The sequence below is a fragment of the Leuciscus leuciscus genome (genome assembly GCF_965113295.1).
Source record: "Leuciscus leuciscus genome assembly, chromosome: 5".
NCBI lineage: Eukaryota > Metazoa > Chordata > Actinopteri > Cypriniformes > Leuciscidae > Leuciscus > Leuciscus leuciscus.
Genome location: NC_138729.1, coordinates 655,113 through 676,635, shown reverse-complemented (window position 1 = coordinate 676,635; position 21,523 = coordinate 655,113). Strand labels below are relative to the sequence as shown.

Below are 21,523 nucleotides of genomic sequence, written 5' to 3'. Positions count from 1 at the left end.
TGATCATTTTAGGCAAGCTTATCAATTTAAATTTGTGGACAAACATGAATTTGAACTGCACTGACGTCAAGGAAAGACCAAAATACATTGGCTGTAAATTTCAGGTGTATCGCCTTCTGCATTGAAGTCCAACATATTTCGAGGAAATAATCCAATATTAATCTCTGTCTAGACCAGCACGAGTAATATGCAGTCATTTGAAGACACTGGTTTCTGAATCTAGGCTTCATGCAGGCCACAGATCCGAGTTCACATCTCATCAAATGCGTCTCTATAGCAAGCATTGTATTTATCGAGCAAATTATACGCGAAAATCAGTTTTTCCGAGCATATGATATGATACGCACTGCAAACACACTGGGGATAAACTGCGTTTCATGTGCACGTGAAACCTCATTTTCGCATATAAACTGCACGATGAATACACTGCGTGCTATAGAGTTCATGAGATCAGGCTGGTTGAATCATTATAACGCGCTCACGAACACACGGCTGTATGTTGCGCACATGACGCAAAAACGTCCAATAAAATGAAATCCGCGTTTTAATTTAAAATCAATTTTATTTTATTTTTTATTTTTTCATGCCCTGTGTCTGTTTTACTCTCAGGATTAGAAGGATTAATCAGACATGTATCACAATATTGTCTATTTTATATCACGCATTCTGGCTCAAACACTAGAGCATGCGCGAGCAAAGGTCATGGGTTCGAATCCCAGGGAATTGATGCATGAATGAATGCAATGTAAATCGAATTGAATTTTAAAAAACGAGTCTGCCAAATGCATTAATGTACATTTTATTTTTCATTTAAGACGTTTTACAGGCCTTTTAATAAAACAAAATTGATCCGACAAGATGCAAAATAGCCTATATAACAAGATAAGATGCGAACTTATTTAATATGTGCGTGTAAAACGTCTCCTGAGAGAAGAGCACATGCAGATGAGGTGTGTGTGTGTGTGTGTGTGTGTGTGTGTGTGTGTGTGTGTGTGTGTGTGTGTGTGTGTGTGTGTGTGTGTGTGTGTGTGTGTGTGTGTGTGTGTGTGTGTGTGTGTGTGTGTGTGTGTGTGTGTGTGTGTGCGAGTGTGTGCGGGGCAGTTATACTGTGGGTGGACCGATATTGTCACGGCATTGCAGACGAACACACACACTACGTGTTCATCCCATTGCTTCCGTTTCCCTGTGTAAGGCACGGGGTTTGACCATTAGAGAGAGAGAGAGAGAGAGAGAGAGAGAGAGAGAGAGAGAGAGAGAGAGAGAGAGAGAGAGAGAGAGAGAGAGAGAGAGAGAAGGAGGAGGTGATCGTGCTTCTTTTCTCCAGGAATACCAGACAGATCCTCTGCTTTACTCCGTGAACTGACTTTAGTGCAGGTCCATCATAAGATTCTCGTTTTTAATATCTATATTCCCCCGTGCTGGATGAAGATTGTCTTCGCGGAGGACCGAGAGTAAATCCATGGGTTCCTCGAGCAGAATCCCGTGAGCTTCATCGCGCGTGGAATATATGTGACAAAACCCCCATCAAACCGCTCATATCTGGAGCTGCTTCGAGCTCGTGTGCTGATTCTGGGATTCGCAAGTTGCAGGTAATGTCCAGTGTCCGCTTCTTCTTGATTCACTGAGTTTTAGGCCATCGCTACAGAATCCATAAACACATGTGGAAAACATACGTGGTGCATAGAATAGTCGATTCTGGATCGTTGTAGATAAAATACACTGAGGAATAGTATTTATCAAACAGTTGTGTTCATCTCTCCAAAGAAAGTTGTAATAGATACCCGTGCGATGATTGTATATCTCCTGCATTCATATTCATAGACGCGTCGAGGAAGACAATGTGAGCAGAACTGCATTGTTTAAAAAGTTAGTTTACAGTGTCCTTGTTACACATATTACTTGTAGTAATAATTACAGTAAATTGTGCATAATTACAATCAACTAAACCAAATCCGGTAACACTTTATTTTACAGTGTCATTGTATGCAATATCTTACATGTAGTTACTATAGTAGCCTTATAGCTATTAATTATGCATTATTGCATGCAACTAACCCGTAACCAAACCCTAATCCTAACCCTGTGAGTAGGCTACATGTAGTTACTTAATGTTACTCAATACTTAAAAGTATAATTACAGTGTAACAAAGACACCTCAAAATAAAGTGCAACCCCTAATCCTAACTCCTCTAGTAAGTACATGTAATTAATTATTACTCAGTAGTAAATGTATAATTACAGTGTAACACGGACACCTTAAAATAAAGTGCAACCAAAAGCTAAATGTTTATGCATTATGTATGTATATTAATGAGCAAGTGTGTGTTTGTTTTCCAAGAATGTTGCGATATTTTATGTGAGCAGACTTTTCAAAATTATGTTTTTGTAGGAGCAAATGTGAGAGTTTGAATGAAGAATGCTTCGAAAACCTCGGATATTTGTGTACAGATTTGGAATTGCATTGTTAGTTTTGTAACAGAAGTTTATTATTTCGTGATCAGAAAAGCGAGACTCACACGCAGAATGAGAGTTTATATCACTGTAATCAATGCTTGGACTTATTAAAGTTCTGCAAAAGCGCTGAAGGGAAATGAACAACACAAACGCGTTTAAGAGAGTAAGAAGAGCTGATGGTGTGTTGTGTGTCTTCAGGCCTCGGTGGAAGACTTCAGACATGGCGGACAGCGAAGACACTTTTCGGCTTCAGAACTCTCCGAGTGACTCCGAATCAAAAGATTTACAAAACGAGGGAAAATCAGAGAAACAGAATGGAGCCGCTAGCAAATCCCCATCCTCACAGACAACATATATTCAACAGGTAACAGCTACTGTGTGTGTGTGTGTGTGTGTGTGTGTGTGTGTGTGTGTGTGTGTGTGTGTGTGTGTGTGTGTGTGTGTGTGTGTGTGTGTGTACTTAGCATGTTTTGGCTTCAAACTTGCACCCAGAAGTGAGCTAAATCTGTCAGAGCTAAAACTGTTTTGGAGTCGTCCTTATTTGTAAAACAATATAAGTAATTTTTAAACGTAAAATTGCAGAGAGTTTTCTGTCAGGCCAGGCTTTAGTATTCGGCTATAGAGCACAGTAGAGGTCTGTGGGATGTGTACATGTAGTTTTCTAAGTGTGTGTGAGGAATACGCTATAGTTGCTGATCTGAGGAAACTGTCGCTAATATAAGAAAATTAATAAAGCTGTGCAGTAATTTCATAACTCACGACGAGGCAATATATAAAGTTCATCGTCTACACGAGTTCAAATTCAGATGTAGATTGACGGAAAGAGATGCATAATTTAACAAAAACACTTTACTGAACTAACCATGAGCAATACATCTGTTACAGTATTTATTAAGCTTTGTTAATATTAGTTAATAAAAATACAGCTGTTCATTGTTTGTTCATGTTAGTTCGCAGTGCATTAACTAAAGTTAACAAACACAACCTTTGATTTTAATACATTTACTACATTGACATTTAATATTCAACAATATTATTGATCTGCCTTAGGCTGGACGATGACGCACATTTCTTCTAGAAACAAACTTTGTTGTATTATTTTCACTTTATCACTGTGAAGCTGCTTTGATACAATCTGTATTATAAAAAGCGCTGTATAAATAAATGTGACTTAATAACGTATTAGTAAATGTTGAAATTAACATCAACTAAGATTAATAAATGTTTGCTCATTCTCAGTTCATGTTAACTAAGGTAGTTAACTAGTGTTAACTAATGAACCTTATTGTAAAGTGTTACTTAAAACGAAATATTGCAGTAAGTGTAACGCAGAACACGAGTGTGTGTGACAGGCTGTGTGTGTGTGTGTGTGTGTGTGTGTGTGTGTGTGTGTGTGTGTGTGTGTGTGTGTGTGTGTGTGTGTGGAGTGTTCAGTGCATATTTCTGAAAATGTTTTCTCTTTGCTTTATCATTCGAAAATAATAACGCATTTTCATCAAGCAATGTTAGCTTTCTCAATTTTTAAAATGCTTGTTTAGAACAAAATCTAAATCTAAAGTTCTACGAACTTAATCTTGGAGTTTATTAACTTTAAATGAATTCTGCTCATTTATTACTTTTCTTTAAAGCTGAACAACTTTTTTCTCCTCATGCATTTTGATGCCATTTTGTTTTAGCGTTAGCCTCGTTATTAATGCCTGAAAGATGCAGTGCATATGTTCATTCTCTGCGTATGCATCTGTCTTTTTAAAAGGGAATGGAAGGGATAAAAGTTTACTTGCACGAGCGAGAGTTGTGGGCAAAGTTTCATGAAGTGGGAACTGAAATGATCATCACCAAAGCAGGGAGGTAAGACACAAATCTTTTCAGTTTTCAGATAACCTTAAAAATGCACAAATACGAACTGATCATTATAACACGAGGCCTATTATTATTATCATTCAATAATTGTAATACTAATTGTATATTATTCATTATGCATATACATTTTCACATGCAATGATAATAGTTTATTGAAATATAATTAATTATACATTTTCATTGTATTTTTTAACGGAACAGACTGGGTTTGCCTAATAACAAAGAAATGCATGTTTCTACAACAACTAGCCTAGCGATATTTTTTGTGATTAATTTTGATGTATTGCATCTTTTTTATTGAATGTGTTTTGAAAGTTGCAGTCTAAGCAAAGGCTAATTCCCGAACTTCAATAAGCAATGCTTTGACTCCTAATTTAAGATGAGTTTTTATGCAAGTTATGACTGGATCTGGAAACAACCATCATTTGGATTCTTGATGCTTATTTTTCCACTAATGTTATAATTAGCGATAAACTCGGATCTTTCTCTAAAACTAAAAGAGCATTTTAAAATTGTATCATCGCATATTAAATGTATTGCGTCTGAAATATAAAATTAACAGGGTTAGTTTTAAGGATATAATGGTTATTATTTGTTTGTAAATTATAAACTAATTGTTTAAAGCAGCAGTCAAGTCAAGTCAAGTCAAGTTTATTTGTATAGCGCTTTTCACAATACAGATTGTATCAAAGCAGCTTCACAGTATTAAATTAAAATAATACAACAAAGTTTGTTTCAAGAGGAATTTATTGATTGATAAAATTAAATTAAATATCCCCAAAATATCCCCAATGTGTGGAGTTTCAGGCCCTGATATGTGATATTCCTCCCTAATAGCTGAGAAGAGTTTTAAAAACATATTGAACATGTAACTGCGTTTCAATTCTTTTATTAATAAAAACTTCTGCTTCGTCAAAAACAGGAAAGTTTCCTCAGAAATCTCATGTTGAAATCTGTGCATGAACTCCTCAATGGCTGAACATTATGATCAGTGTGAGATTAAAAAGGCCAGGTAAAGTTCGAGAAACACCGAGCTCATCGCGGGAGATTACGTTGATGTGTAACGTCATAAATATCAGCACATTGTCTTGTTCTTCTCATTTATTATTCATAATCGCGGCAGCTTCAAAAACGTGCAGTTGATGGTTTTCTCTCTGCAGAGCTGAACAAGGCGGCGTTTGTACGAACAACATTTTCTAGTCAGTTTGGGGAAAAATCCTTCTCTATCTAGAATATTAAACACTCGACAAAATCGCCACAAATTGCTCGATACTTTTGTGAATTTTAATACGCGTTTTTTTCTTAAAGACCGAGCATCACGTGTGAAGTTGAGCATATTCTCTTCTCCTATATATGCACACTTTTCATAGTTTTAATTCACCCAATATCTCTTTATTTTTTCTTTCTTGTCCTTAAATATTCCTTTCATATTCTGTGATTTAAGTGTTGTATTCGCAGACTTATCTTATAGGCCTTTGAGACAAAATTAATCTTAATCAGATATACCATGCTAACTAAAGTGTGTCTAACCAACGCTATCTAACGACCTATTTGTACGCATTTTACGAGGTGGATATTTCTTACGAACTCGTACGATTTGTCCGATTAGCGGAAAGTTGTTGCAAAATATGTCTCCAAAACACACGCATAAAATAATCGATTTAGCCAAAGCATTTTTTGTTTGCTCCAGTGACAAATATACATTAAATATATTAAATGATTATCATGACTATTGTTATTATTATTTGAGAAAAGCCTTTACGCGACTCCTGCTGTAATACTGTCCCGTTTTTGTCCACAGGCGCATGTTTCCCAGCTTCAAAGTGAAGGTCACCGGGTTGAACCCCAAAACCAAATACATTCTCCTGATGGATGTTGTGCCAGCCGATGACCACCGCTATAAATTCGCGGATAACAAATGGTTCGTGAGTCATCAATTGTTTTATTCGCAGTTAATGTCACTGGAGCGGGCTGATATTTACTCTGCTCAAATAGATGGCTTACGTTTAAAGTTCTCACTGTTCCTTTGCTTGTCCATTTCTCATCTCCTTCTAGTGCTAAAGCTTCTCAAAAGTTCCTGCCAAGACCTATCAAAACTGTCACATATCCCTTTTAATTAAATAATTAAATTAGACTCATTCATGGTCTTTATTCATACTTAAAGATGCAGAGACACACACTAAGAAAAGAAGGCATTTCTAAATGTTTACAGACATATGTTTGTTCATTTCAGTTTAAAACAATTGAAAGTTTATACTAACTTTATAAAGGATGAGGAAAAACAGCCTTATTACACACGATTTCATCTGCTTCCGACAGAAAACAGTGTATTATGCTACTTGTTTTATGCTCCTCTTTCAGGGTCAGTGGTTTGAATAGTTGAGGTCACTGAGGGCGGACGTCCACAGGCCAACATCTCTGATAATTACCAGTTCAGTGCATGTTCTGGAACTAACGACCCTCTTGATCAACCATCATCTTAGCCATTAACCAAATAAACCGGGCTTTGAAACACATTATGCTCAACACACAAGGCAGCGATGCATGAATGGAGGCTGATCACATTTTGACAAGTTTCGATTTCAATAAAGGAAACACATGTTGAGGGAACAAAACATCTTTTAGTTTTAATGAAATCATCCTTGTACTTAATGCATGATTAGATCAACAGAATCTCAACAATCATATGAGAGAAAACAGCAATTGATTTAATATTTTGTATATGTATATTTCTGAAATACATAACTTACACAGTCTCCTCTGATAACAGATCTCTGTAAACTGTAATGTGGACTCATGCATTCTCTGTAAAGCTGCTTTGACACGATATGTAATGTGAAAAGCGCTATACAAATACATGTGAATTGAGCAAGTATAAGAGTGTACAGAAGGGAAGTCCGTGTGTATTTACACTGAAGCTCCATGTGTTTTGCATGTGTTTTCCACTATCAGTAATGGCCTGAGAGAAACTGGCGATGGCTGTAATATTCTGCCAGGATAAAGACTAGTGTGTGTTCTGCTCTAGGTCTGTGACGGGGAAAGCTGAACCTGCGATGCCGGGAAGACTGTACGTTCATCCCGATTCTCCGGCCACTGGCGCGCACTGGATGAGGCAACTGGTGTCTTTCCAGAAACTCAAGCTGACAAACAACCACCTCGACCCCTTCGGACATGTGAGTGAATATCGGTCTTATGTGGATTTGCTTTGAAACTAACATTAACTCTTCCAGCAAACATATCATGGATCAAATCAGTGTGTAAAAAGCTATTTCTGCCTGGTTGGACCCCTAAAAATACTTTTCTTACTCAGTATTTTTGTCTTGTTTCCAGTCCAAATATCTAAAAATTCTTAAATCAAGAGTAATTTACTAGATGAGTAAAATAACATACAATATTATGTCTTGTTTTCTGGGAATATAAATCAAAATGATGTGATTTGTTGCTTAAAAAAAATCTAAATTATCTGCCAATAGGATGAGAAAAATAATCTTAATTCAAACAGAAACAAGAATTTTTTTTTGTAATGCCATTTGCAGATAATTTTGCTTATTTTAAATAAAAACTCACTTAATTTAGAATTAATTTTGTAAAAAAAAAATTCAGAAAACATCATTTCTAGTAGATGCCTCTTGATTTAAGAATTGTTTGATATTTGAACAAAAAATTATTATTTTTTTTAAGTAAGAAAAGTATTTGTATTGGTTACTAATATTTTTGACTTGAATACATTAATTTAGATGTAACCTTTTCTTTCCAGTGAAGCACAACATGATCATGACACTCCTGATTTCCCCTCAGGATAGGTTAGGAATGAAAGTGAGGATTGGAGTTTTTAGGTAGCGTTTTGCGTGTGAACTGAACTCCAGGAAACACAGATCTGAAAAGGTGCCGCTGACAAACGCCAGATCAGAGTAATAACCCAAACACTTCTTAAATCCAGTCATGATAATTGAGACAACAAAAGCACTCGCTGCCGTCTCAGATGTGGACACACGGAGTTCAGATTACTCATTTACACTCTGGAAACTGTTGTGCGTTAAAATAAATGTCATTTTCTCCAGGTATACCAGCAATCTCGATACGCGAAGCGTCAAATAAAGACTCACAGTGATCATCTTAATCCAAGAGCTTGTGAATCCACATTTCTCAGATTAGGAGAGCACTGAGAGCCTCGTATGCGTGTTCTGCTGTGTAGTCGATCAGCTTTGCTTCTCTGCCAAACCTCAGCTGGCAGAATGAAATCGGAGCCTTGCTGGAATGTGAGTCGAGTTGTAAATTTCTGTCCAGAATGCATTTTTGATTGGTTGCAGTGGTTCTTGGCGAGCCCCCTTTGTGCCGAAAGAGCACCCTGGGATTTATAAATGAAGTACGGCTTCTCGACCAAAATAACAATCTATCGGTTTGTTGTTCCAGGTGGTTGAAATAATTTCAGACCTATTTATAATTGTAGTCTCAGAAGCAGGGCTGAACATGCGATGCTATAAGCTGGAACCTGTTAGCAAATACATAAAAACAGCCAATATTTCCAAACTCCGTCTTAATTAGACTCCAATGATGAGATAAAGATGTCTGAAAGAAACTCACAATAATCCCCATGTGGGTCACTTACCAAGCATGTAAAAGCAATACAACACAGTCTGAATTTTCCAAGTTCAAGGCTTTTTTATATTTTTCAGCTTTGATCATTTTAGTCTCATTCATCAGTGCACACACACACACACTCGCAGCCATACAGAAATATCAGCGTTTGGATAACTGTGCTTCAAACTGTTTATATGTGCAGACAGTGTGTGATGAGTGATGGACAGAGGAATACAACGGCTGCTAATCTGCAGGGTTTCGGAGTCCTGTGATGTCGGGAACATGAAAGAGTGGAGGAACATTCACTGCCCTCAGTGATCGCTCACTATCATTAAAAACTATCATACGGCGCTGGAGAAGCTGAAGCAGGGCAGGACAGAGCAGACTAACACTAGTGGGTGGTCCAACAAACACTGATGTTCATGCAGATTTACTCATATTAGAAGCGGTTTGGTTGCAGAATCCAAGTAGGCCTTTAGTTTGCTCAAGACTTTTATTTTGACATCACATTTTAAAGCAATGCATTTCTCTTTTCTCTTTTTGCAATAAATCATCTTGTCGATCTGGAGCAAAAGCAATATTCTCAGCTGAGATCAATGTTTAAAGTTTACAGCAAGTCCTGCTTTCCAAGTCTCAGTGTTGATTCGAGCCAAAAGCGGTTCAGACACACACACACACACACACACACACACACCGATGGACTGATGTCACTGATCAAAGCAGAAACGCTGCAGTTGTTTGGAGAATGCTTGCGAGGGGAAAACGCATGAAAATGGAAAAGAGGAATGTGTGTGTGTGTGTGTGTGTGTGTGTGTGTGTGTGTGTGTGTGTGTGTGTGTGTGTGTGTGTGTGTGTGTGTGTGTGTGTGTGTGTGTGTGTGTGTGTGTGTGTGTGTGTGTGTTTGTGTGTTTAAACTTGGCATCCACATCCAGAATGCAAAGTTTAGACAAAGTAGCCTACATTATACACACACACACTTTTGACTTGGAAAAGAACTGGCCACGGACCCGAAAAGAACTTGGACAAAAAAAGCAATATTCTGTGTAAAAGTGACCAGCTAGGCTAGGCTAGGCTAATAATGGAGATTTCGCAGAGATCTTCAGATCAAGCGATTCTCTTAAACTCTCGTTTGAACAAGTAGCCGGACAAGCGGTTTTAGAGATGGACAAACTGTTCGTCATGTTAAAATCAGAGACTTAGCAAAGGCCCACATTTCACTTAAAAAGTGAAGTTTCCCAAAGAAAGCGGATAATCAGGTGTGAGTGCGAACAGACGGAGCGAAACAGCGCAGATTATCACTGATCTCAAAGCGGTTCTGGAAAAATTATGTTTAAAAAACGCAGCTAATAGAAAGAAGAAAAACAATTAAAAAGCGTTCTTCTTTCGCAATGACATTAATCATAGCATAATTTAAATGAAGTGTCTATATTATTGTAGGCCTATATTATCGAAGAAGATCCATTAAATAATAGGCTACGCATTTGAGCGTCATATTTAAGCTCTATTTTCTTCCCAGATCATCCTGAACTCCATGCATAAATATCAGCCCAGGATCCACATCGTGAAGGCAGATGAAAATAATGGATTTGGGTCCAAAAACACTGCGTTCTGCACTCATGTGTTCCCCGAAACGGCCTTCATCGCGGTCACGTCTTACCAGAACCACAAGGTAAGAAGATCAAACGTTGCAGGTTTATCATTTTAAACATTCTAAGCATGAAGTTAGAAAATAGATTCGGTTTTTTGTGTGTGTGTGTGTGTGTGTGTGTGTGTGTGTGTGTGTGTGTGTGTGTGTGTGTGTGTGTGTGTGTGTGTGTGTGTGTGTGTGTGTGTGTGTGTGTGTGTGTGTGTGTGTGTGTGAATTATTGAATTAGTATAGAATTATGTGCTTCAGGTCAGATGTGTGTGAGCTTATGATTCCTGATTGGTCGAATGATTCAATCAAATTACGCGCCTAACTTTGAGATTGGCCCGAAAACAATTAGATTGCTCAGATATATCAAATATATTGTTGCTAGATTTAACTGGGAATTAGTATTATAGCCTACTAATTAATATAATATTAATTAATGTAGGCTAACAAGCCATTATATATTATTAAATTATATTTTATTACAGTGCACGTTTAGATTTTTCACTCTGAATCCACGAAATGTTTAAGTCTGTAAAGCGATTCTCCAGAAAATCTCATCGTGCATCTGAGATTCAGACTGTGTTAAAGTTAATAAAGTAACGCGTGCAGATTAATTATAGCCTATTCTAACTTTGAAAACAAAAAAAGAATAAAACATGTCCGAAATGTTTATGTGGAAACTAAATATTATGAAAACGTGATTTATTTATTTATGGTCAGCTGTTGTGTTTCTCAGAATATTTCCATTCGTGAATTATAAATCCGATTGTTGTTTAATAGTTCAACTCCGAAACCAAGACATTTCTACCTCGTCAAAGTTACGCATGTCATTCTCTGGAAAATACAGATCGGAAATAATGCTCAAATAAACTAAATAACATGTCCTTAATACAGTATGGCGTTATGTGCTTATTATAAAATGAATGCATGTGTGTGTTTTTGTCACATTAGTTGCATCCAGTTAAAAACTCGTTTTTGCGCTGTAATTAAATAATAATCAGCGTTAATGACGCCGTGATTCCGCTCGATCGCAAATGTAGAAATATAGTAAAGATTGAAACTTACTTTCTAACACTCATCTGGGTAATGTGAGAAAGAACATCGAAATGCACACGTTTAGCACACTTTAATTCAGACCTCTTTTGTTTACCTGTATGTATTAATTGATTGCGATTGACGTGTATTTGACGCGTGGAAGCTTCTAGTGTTTTCGCCCTCGCTTTCAACACAAAGCCTCAAAAGTTGGTTTTTAATACACACGGAAGAAGTAGGCCTATATTAATTATTTACAGAACCTACATATAACATAAAATTGTTCATTTAGCCGACGTCTTTTAACATATTTTTAAGAAAGCAATTTTACACACCTTAAAAGAGGAAAAGCACGTGCACCTGTATGTCATTAAAAATAATAGATTTTGAATAACCTTTTGGGTCTTCAGGTTACAGCCACGCAAACCAGCGCTGATAATAATGTGTGGACCAGATTTATGAGCACGAGCAACAAAACACAGTTTACCAGCGCATATATGGCACATATTCTTCAGCAAGTCTAGCCTTAAACTAGCCGTGTGAATGTGGTGATTCCATGCGACTATACAATAGCCTATATAAATATACCATATACTGGCTAACGCACAGACTGGCTTTTTCAAAATGCAATAACCTGTACTTCGTTAATCAAATTGAGCAGTGAAAATTAAGAGAAAAAAAGAGAATATAAAGACAAAAACAATACAGCATCATAAAACAAAGTTGCGGATTTCCAAACACTGGTCGAGCTCAGCACATGCGACATCGTTCGAATATCTCGAATTTTTTCTTTTTGCACTCTTAGTAAAATGTGCACATTAAGAACATCAAATTGTCATTTACAAAACTACTCAATTTTGTGAAGTCTGCCAAGCGCACAGTGGGTTTATAAAAGCTCAAAGGGACATTTTTAATAGGTCTCATCTCAAGTGAGAGCCAAAGCAATGTCAAAGATCAAGTCCTGTTAGGAAACACAGCACAACAGCCAGAGAGAGAGAGAGAGAGAGAGAGATACACAGAGAGAGAGAAGAGAGAGGGGAGAGAGGGGGGGAGGGGGGGGGGTGGGGGGGGGGGGGAGGGGGGGGGGGGGGGGGGGGGGGGGGGGGGGGGGGGGGGGAGGGGGGGGGGGGGCGGGGAGAGAGTTCTGTCTTTTATTCACTTTCACAGATTCACAGATTTTGTAATCTATCTAATCAGAGGATCACATTATCACAAAGATGATAATAATACTTTTTATAATCAAACTTTCATTATCAAGCAACTATAAAAAATCAAAGTTATCACTTGGCAACAAAAAAACATTTTGGTAACACTTTACAATAAGTTTCATTAGTGAACATGAACTAATACTTCTACAGCATTTATTAATCTTAGTTAATATTAATTTCAACATTTACTAATATGTTATTAAAATCAAAGGTTGTATTTGTTAACATTAGTTAATGCACTGTGAACTAACATGAACATTAACAAAGATTAACTAATATAATAACACATGTATTGCTCATTGTTAGTTCATGTTGGTAAATACATTAATTAATGTTAACTAATGACCCTGATTGTAAAGCGTTACCAAACCGTTTGTTTTTATGTGCATGAACTCTATCACACACGGCAAAATATTTGACGTTGACTTTTGACATTTTATGTTATATCTCAGACTATGACAGGATTAAGATGAATTATTAGTGCTTCGCATGTGGAATTATTAGACATTTTCATCCCAATGCAAAGACAGCAATCTTTCCCCAAACTCACTGATGTCTTCCTTCATTAGAGCTTCGAACAATCCCCCGTTTCTGTGGGTTTCATCATCAGAACACTAAACCACAGGTCATGTTGCTCCTAACGTTCTACTAGATACGCCTTCAAAGTCAAGAGTGGAGACATTAAAGTGGTTTAATGTTTAATGTTACAGTGGATTCCCCCATTAACAGAAACACAGAACACAATCAGCCTGAATTCAGTGAGTTGTGGGAAATAATCATATATAGATCCTCTTCTGGATTTTCCTGCTTTGTCTGCCAAGATGTGCCATAGCAGAAACTTCTTCAGTCTCTGGAGGACTCGTTAATATCGAGATATCTGGAGTTCAGATCAGGCTGAGGATCTCACTGTTTGTTTCTAATGGATGAAAAGACTCACGTGTGTGTGTGTGTGTTGATTCTCAGATCACACAGCTGAAGATCGAGAACAATCCCTTCGCAAAGGGCTTTCGTGGGAGCGACGACATGGAGCTTCATCGCATGTCGAGGATGCAGAGGTGAGTCGAGATCTGGCTTATAATCCGATTAATTTCTGATTCTGCTGTTTGGCAAACACACACACATTTGAAGAGTTGCAGCGATGTCTCACACACACATTCGAAGAGTTGCAGCGATGTCTCACACACACATTCGAAGAGTTGCAGCGATGTCTCACACACACATTCGAAGAGTTGCAGCGATGTCTCACACACACGAAAGCAAGAATCGCCCTCTCAGAATCATTAAGAGAAGGAAACGGATGATGTTTTGTTGTAAGAGTTGTATGTTCTCCAGCATTAGAGAGATCAGTGTGAGGTTTCTTCTGTCTTCAGCACATCACGCTGCTTGCTCTGGTGGATAGAAGTAATTCCTTATAAACTTTTCAGTTTGACACAAGTTACACAAACTAAGAAAGTTCATGTGATATCAATGCTCATAACAGCATAAATGCATGATTTATCTTAGACTTGCTGTGTTGTGTTTGATGAAGGCGAAGAAGACCTACAGTTTAGAAGATTGTTTCCAACACGGAATAAAAAATGAGGGAAAAGACAATTGAAATTCTGAGTTTATATCGAACTATTCTGAGAATTGCAAGAAAAAAAACGTAGGGGAAAAAGTCAGAATTGTGAGATTTGAAAAGCACAATTACTTTTTTATTCCATGGTGGAAAAAAGCTTCCATTACAGACCGACTTTGTTCCAAAAGTTGAGTAAACTCACTGCAATAATGCTTTTATTACTCAGTATTAGTCTTGTTTCCAGTCCAAATATCTAAAAATACAAGATGCATTAGATGAGTAAAATGCCATACGATATGTCTTGTTTTCCAGTGGAATTAATCAAAATTAAGTGATTTGTTGCTTTTAAAAAAGCAAAATGATCTGCCAATGGTGTCAGAAAACTAATCTTAATTCAAACAGAAACAACATTATTTTTCTGACCCCACTGGCAGATAATTTAGCTTTTTTTAAACAACAAACCACTTCATTTTGATTTATTTACCCAGAAAACAAGACATAATATCGTATGGCATTTTATTACTTCCGTAAATGCATCTTGATTCAAGTATTTGTAGATATTTGGACTGGAAACAAGACATAAATACGAAGTAAGAAAAGCATTTTTTGCAGTGCTCAATAAAGTCCTGAATCTTGTTGCCTCAAGTTTTCAGTTTTCTGTTATTTTACAGTGAGCCAAATCAGGAGCTCGCTCTTCACAGAGGTGTCTCCCAGATAACAGGAGAACTGATTAAACTGAACAGGGTCGTGTTAATCAATGCACAAACACAAGCCAGCGCAGACACAAACCAGAGACGGCTGCTTCACGACGGCAGCGCTCTCCTCTGACGGGACACTTGTGATGCGATTGTTCCTCTTAGACCCGTATCTCAGTCTCAGCTCTATAGATCCGGAGCAGTTCTCTGTAGATGTAATATTTGGTCCAGTGGAGGTAAAGACCACATGGATCGCGCTCTTATTTTCTCCAGATGACGGCTGTATGGAGTGTGGAAAAACACATTTTCAAAGCAGAAAATCTGGTTGTGCTTCAGCCAACATAGGCGTTGTCCACTACAAAATGACAGACTTCAGAATACACTAGGAAAAAATGTCAATGCTCTTTCCATGCCGTAGTTAACTTAGTCTGTTGTTACTTTGAAACAAGCAGAGAAAGAACTGACTAATGTCTCCCACGAGAGCCTTCTATTGAGTTTCCAGATAATGACCTGAGGACGTTAAGACCCAACTAAAGCCTGTACGATACTCCTACCGAATCCGTTATACAACTTTACTCTCAGTTATTTATTCTGCAGACGCTTTGACTTAGAAGAGCACTGCAACAAATGCTTTTCTTACCTCGTATTTTTGTCGTTTCCAGTCCAAATATCTACAAATGTCTATGCCATAAGATATTATGTCTTGTTTTCTGGGGAAATAAATCTAAATGAAGTGATTTGTTGCTTAAAAAAAGCTAAATTATCTGCCAATGGGGTCAGAAAACAAAAACTTGTTTCTGTTTGAATTAAGATTAGTTTTCTGACCCCATTGGCAGATAATTTAGCTTTTTTTAAGCAACAAATCACTTCATTTTGATTTCTTTCCCCAGAAAACAAGACATAATATCTTATGGCATTTTACTCGTCTAGTAAATGCATCTTGATTTAAGAATTTTTAGAAATTTAGACTAAACAAGACAAAAAGACTAAGTAAGAAAAGCATTTCTGCAGTGTGAGGAAGCCGCAATTCGTTAAAAAGACATCGAAGCAAAGTAATGCATCATAAAAAATACAATGAGAATCAGAAAAGCTCCACTATGGTGCCGAAGTCAAAGGTCCTGATATCCTATCTGTCCTGCACTGTCAAACGCTGAGACGAAGCAGGTCTGGTCTGAGTTAAACTCGGACGACTGGAAACCAGGTCAGTGGTTCAAAAGAAATAGTCCAGGAATTAATGCATCTTTCATAGATTAATTGGCACGAAGAGCTCCGGCCGTAGACAGATGGGGAAGAGATCATGTGGTCGTCGTCAGTGAGTGGTTTCGAGAGCTTGACTGAAAGAAAAGCTTGTAAATGAATGCCATGAAATGGGTTTTTCTGTCCTCTAAAGCACCAAGGAGTATCCGGTGGTTCCCCGCAGCACTGTCCGCCAGCGGGTCGGCACCAACGCGAGTCCGTTCGGTGGAGACGTCCAGGTTCTGTCCAGTCCCGGTGTCATGAGCTCTCAGTACTCCTGTGAGAACGGGGTCTCCAGCTCCACCCAGTCCCAGTCACAGTCCCAGTCCCAGTCCGCTTACCCGCTGCCCCACGAACACCGACAGGACTATCACTGCATCAAGAGGAAAGGTGGGTCCATATTCCACTTCACTTCACTTTTATTTATTTTTTGCATTTTTTTAAGACATAGTTGCATATACAGTGTAAAAGACAAATAGCATATACACAAGTACACATAAAGGAGAGGAAAATAAGAAAAAAGATCCATTTCACTTCCGAAAACTTCAGCTTTTAGTGTTAAAGTCCTCCTGTAGTCGATCATTTCATCCCTTAAAACACACCAAAATAACATTTAAAACTTTTTTCCTTGAAAAAAGTTTCTTTATGCCTTAAAATATCTTGAATGTAACTCGACACCCTTGCCTCATTTAGTATGCGCGGCTCTATGAATATGCAAATGAGCCCCGCCTCCACTCACTCACTCAGCTCAGAGATCCACTGGTTGACGATCACACGTTGATCTGATTGGTTACAAGGTAGTTTGTGACGTCAGAAACACCAGCGATTTCAAAGCGTGTGTTTGAGACTGTCTTTGGTTCACTGCAGTTTTAATGAGGAAATACTCAGCAATGGTGTCGACTTATGAATTTACACATGCTTTGTGTTAAAGCACATTAAAAACACCACATAGACACATAAAGAAAGATTGATTTTCACCACAGGGGGACTTTAATGTTTTTTTTGCTGTTTGGGTTAGGATTACGATTACTTTTCTCAGTGGCAAATCTAATCGCAGTGATTCAGTCCCGTTTGATCGGCTTGTGAGATTCTAGCGAGTTCATCCCGTTGTGTCTGTGTGCAGCTGAGGACGACTGTCCCGCGGGAGAGCACTCCTACAAGAAGAGCTACGTGGAAAGTTCATCCAGCGAGGACGATCACTACTACCGGCCCGTGAGCTACTCTCAGGCTCTGGGTCTCAGCGGCGCCCCCTACAGGCCCGAGTCGGGTCAGCGCCAGGCCTGCATGTACGCGAGCGCGTCTCAATCCAGCGACCCCGTGCCGAGCCTGGAGGACATCAGCTGCAACACCTGGACGGGCGTCTCCCCGTACGCCGGCATGCATCAGCCCTACCAGCACTTCTCGGCTCACTTCACCTCCGGCCCGCTGGTGTCCCGGCTGAGTGGCGTCTCAGGCCACGCCTCCCCGCAGCTGGGCGACGCCCACTCCATGTACCAGAGCTCCATGTCCCATCAGCCACTGGGGCGCCAGTGCAGTCCGAGCGCGGGGATCCAGTCGCCCACTGGGAACGAGTACTTGTACACACACACACACACACTCTCCCCGCACCAGTACCACACTGTGCACGTCATGCCCGACTGGAACGAAGCCAGCTAACTGGATCCCCAACATGGAGGATGGCGCTTTATGCATATTTATATATTTTATATATCCAGGCTGACTCGTGCCGTGAACATCAGAGGCCACACTGCCACACATACTTTTCTTACTTAGTATTTTTGTCTTGTTTTCAGTCCAAATATCTAAACAATTCTTAAATCAAGATGCATTTACTAGATGAGTAAAATGCCATACGATATTATAGCTGTGATCCAAATGACACACTATACACTATGCACTTATACACTATGTACTCAATCGTGTAGTGTATGAACTTTATACGTTTATTTTGTCTTCCACCATGGGAGTCTGATGTTGATCTACGTGATAAAATCTGCGACAGTCGAGTGCATGAAGTGGCCAACGTCCCACACTTCGTTTTTTCGGTTAAATAAGTGCATCATCCGGGGACTTTTTTAGTGAATTTTCAGTGTGAACGCAGTACTCGCACGATTTATACTACAAAATGGCGTAGAATAGTGTACAAGTACGCGATTTGGGACACACCTCGTGTCTTGTTTTCTGGGGATATTAATAAAAATTATGTGAGTTTTTGCTTAAAACAAGCAAAATGATCTGCTTTTTTACTCATCTAGTAAATGCATCCTGATTTAAGAATTTTTAGATATTTGGACTGGAAACAAGACTAAAATACTGAGTAAGAAAAGCATTGTTTGCAGTGGTTTCCAGCAAGGAGAGTCTCCGGACAGGAACACGAGACTCGTTTGCCTGAGACTGACTGTATATCAGGGACTAAATCTTCCCTTTCAATGCAAGGACTAATGCACAAAGATGCCAAGTTTTATTAAAAAAAGATGGCAAAGTAATTGAGGAAACAAATCCAGTTTTATAGTATTTTTTCCATCTCATTGTTTGAGTTGAGCTTGTCCTTTGAAAGTAAGTCTGTGGGATCTTGTCTGTACTCAAACATCCACACTTCTTCTGGTCAGTTAGCTCCACCAGTCTCTGAAAGCAAGGCAGAAGTGCTGGGTTAGTTGGTGAAGACACACATTTTGGTGATGCAGAGTTTGTTCAGGGATATATTACAAGTTTAGAGCAACTTTGGAAAAAATCATTTATGTATCTTTGTGTCTCTAAACTTCCAGTAAGTCCATGATACGAAACATCGGTACAATTAAGTGGATGAATGAGCACTTCTTACTGAACGGTTATCTGAAAACATGACACTCAATACAAGCTCAAGTCCAACAGTACTATAAGCTTGTTATCACAGAGACATCAGAACACCAATCACAGAGTTCATAACTCAAACATGCTGGAGTTCTTCTAGAACATCTACTATACTGGTTTTGATTTACATGCAACATGTAGTACATTCAACTTTGGTATGGAAATGTTTATATTTGGACACTTGTAGTCAGCAGATTTTTTTTTTTTTTTTTTTTGTTAATAGTATTTATTTTTCTTGTATTATAAAACTTTCTTTTACTTTACGTTAAAGGACATTTGCTAGGTTGACTTTTTTGAAATTAGTTTTTTTAAATTACTTTGAGTTTTGTAGTCAAACTTTCTTTTTTAGCAAAAAAAAAAAGGGAAAAAATGCAGAGAAAAGGTGATCAGACTGGTTTAAACATGTCGAATGCTTACGAAAAACTGTCAAAAACATACAACCATGCTGTACATAACACAAAATGTACATAGAAAACAGAATAAATGTAAAAGATTCTTCCTTGAATTCTGAATTTATTTAATGCAACTCTGTGACATTAATCTATGCCATATTATACGCCTTTCAACTCTATGAACAATGACTTTACAGAGTTGGCGGAGCTTTACTGGAGACACCATTTTAATAACTGAAAATCAATAAACTTTACACTAAAGTTAGTGTTATCCTAAGAGTTAAAGCAAGCCTCATCTGATTATATCTCTTTCACTGCTAAAACCCACTTGAGTGCATCGTTTATTTAATTCATTTGATTGAGGAACGTCTTGTATTTTCAGATATTAATGGTGGTCATGACAAATTAGCAGTTGTGTAGAAAATCCTTTGGATTAAAGGAGGTTTAACCAACAATTACACCGCCGGTGCAAAGGCCTCTCTGTAAATCTTCAACATGTCACCCTTGAGAAAACAGTCCATTCTGAGCCAAAATGGAGTTAACCATTGACCTCTAGTGGCAGTCGGTGGATCGCTGAGCCGCAGATGTGCTGGAGGAGCTGATGGAAAACACCATCTGAAGTTATACATGCGCGCATTCAAGGCAAAAAAGACAAATGTGGGCTTGCTTGGATTTTAGGATAAGGATAAGATGATGAATGATAATGTAAACGCTTTATTAGAAGGGTTTAGAAGAAAAGTACATCTGTGCACTGGTGTGTAATAATGTTTCCTGATAAAACACTCCTAAAACACAATCCTAATACAAATATTGCTGTATTTCAACACTGATTCCACACGACTCAAACACCGAGACTCAAGCGTTCTGGAACATGATCCTTCCCTTCACCTCTGCACAGAGCAAACGCTGTATTATACATTTTTACGCCAGACAAGTAATTTGTTGAGGTCAATATGTAAATAAGGACTACACATCTGCGCACATATATATTCAAATACACACACACACACACACCTGTAGACTAAACACGTGATACGCATGCGCACGCCGTCTGCGTTAACACAGGTTTGCGTTTTGGAAGTTTACGCAGAGATAACCTTTTTTCCCCAAAATTCAACGCATGGATCCTGTTTCAAAGTTTGTGTTTTTGAGCTCCAGACACTGGTGTGAATGAGCGGCCGGAGCGAGTTAAGGGTTTATTCTAGATCTGCTGTAAAGCCGAAACAATCTCTGTTACTGTAATCTCCTGTTATCACTGTAAAGCCGCTGTGAAACGGTCTGTATTGTTAAAGCGCTGTATAAATGAGGGAGACTCGGCTTGAGTAGCGCACACAGAGTAACATACAGAACTGTTTATTAGTGTTCCTGGCTCAGGACAGGTCTTTGGCCGATGCGGTGACCTTCCCCACGGACACCTTTGATCTGACGGATGGAGTCTCTCTGGAGAACCTGCTCCTACGCATCGAGTCTTATCCTCGCCGAGACCCTCCACGACCCCATCCAGCCCCAGAAATTCATTATTATTCATTCCTGCTTAACGGCTGATTTATGAGCGCGCCCCCCCACGCATCTTCCGATCGGACAAACACGCATGTGTGACCCAAGATGGATTATAGCGTGGGTTCCTGAAAAATGCTTTAAGACAGGCTGTGCTTTTCAAAGGCAGGTTCAGTGGACTAGCGTCAGGGTTTAAGTGGTCAGGCCATTCATTATGTGATGAGCCTTTGTAGACTTTAATAATCCTGAGGAAGAGAATTAAGGGGGGGGGACATGCCAATGTGAGAGTATTAGACTGATGATCATGTTCTTTCAACTACAGCCTAATCAATAGGACATTTCTGTGTACAGTCAAAGCAACATTTACTCAGACAGCTTCAACATTTCTCACATTATCAGTTTATTCGCTATAGTTTAGAAAATGGTAATAAAATATGATAAATCAGTTGATATTTGACTGGTTTTGTCCGTCCTTCTGTTAGAGTGTCTCACACATGAATTATGTTGAATATCTGTCAGCTGTTAAA

At 38.6% G+C, this 21,523-nt stretch overlaps 1 protein-coding gene and 1 long non-coding RNA gene across 2 annotated transcripts in view; both read left to right on the top strand.

Moving 5' to 3' along the window:
- Window positions 1-21,523, top strand: part of LOC309498253 — a 236,190-nt gene that overhangs the window by 214,361 nt on the left and 306 nt on the right. The window lies entirely within an intron of this gene.
- On the top strand, window positions 1,168-19,605 carry tbx5a (T-box transcription factor 5a). The gene is made up of 9 exons (XM_082168883.1): window positions 1,168-1,589; window positions 2,653-2,818; window positions 4,208-4,302; window positions 6,116-6,235; window positions 7,340-7,487; window positions 10,412-10,564; window positions 13,732-13,823; window positions 16,412-16,647; window positions 17,381-19,605. Exons 2-9 carry the CDS (start codon window positions 2,675-2,677, stop codon window positions 17,911-17,913), a joined length of 1,521 nt encoding a protein of 506 aa, XP_082025009.1. The 5' UTR covers window positions 1,168-1,589; window positions 2,653-2,674; the 3' UTR covers window positions 17,914-19,605.

Coding starts and splice junctions, on each gene's coding strand:
- tbx5a (XM_082168883.1), top strand. CDS start 2,675: ATGGCGGACAGCGAAGACACTTTTCGGCTTCAGAACTCTCCGAGTGAC. Junction 2,819..4,207: donor AGACAACATATATTCAACAG/GTAACAGCTACT, acceptor TCTTTTTAAAAG/GGAATGGAAGGGATAAAAGT. Junction 4,303..6,115: donor ATCATCACCAAAGCAGGGAG/GTAAGACACAAA, acceptor TTTTGTCCACAG/GCGCATGTTTCCCAGCTTCA.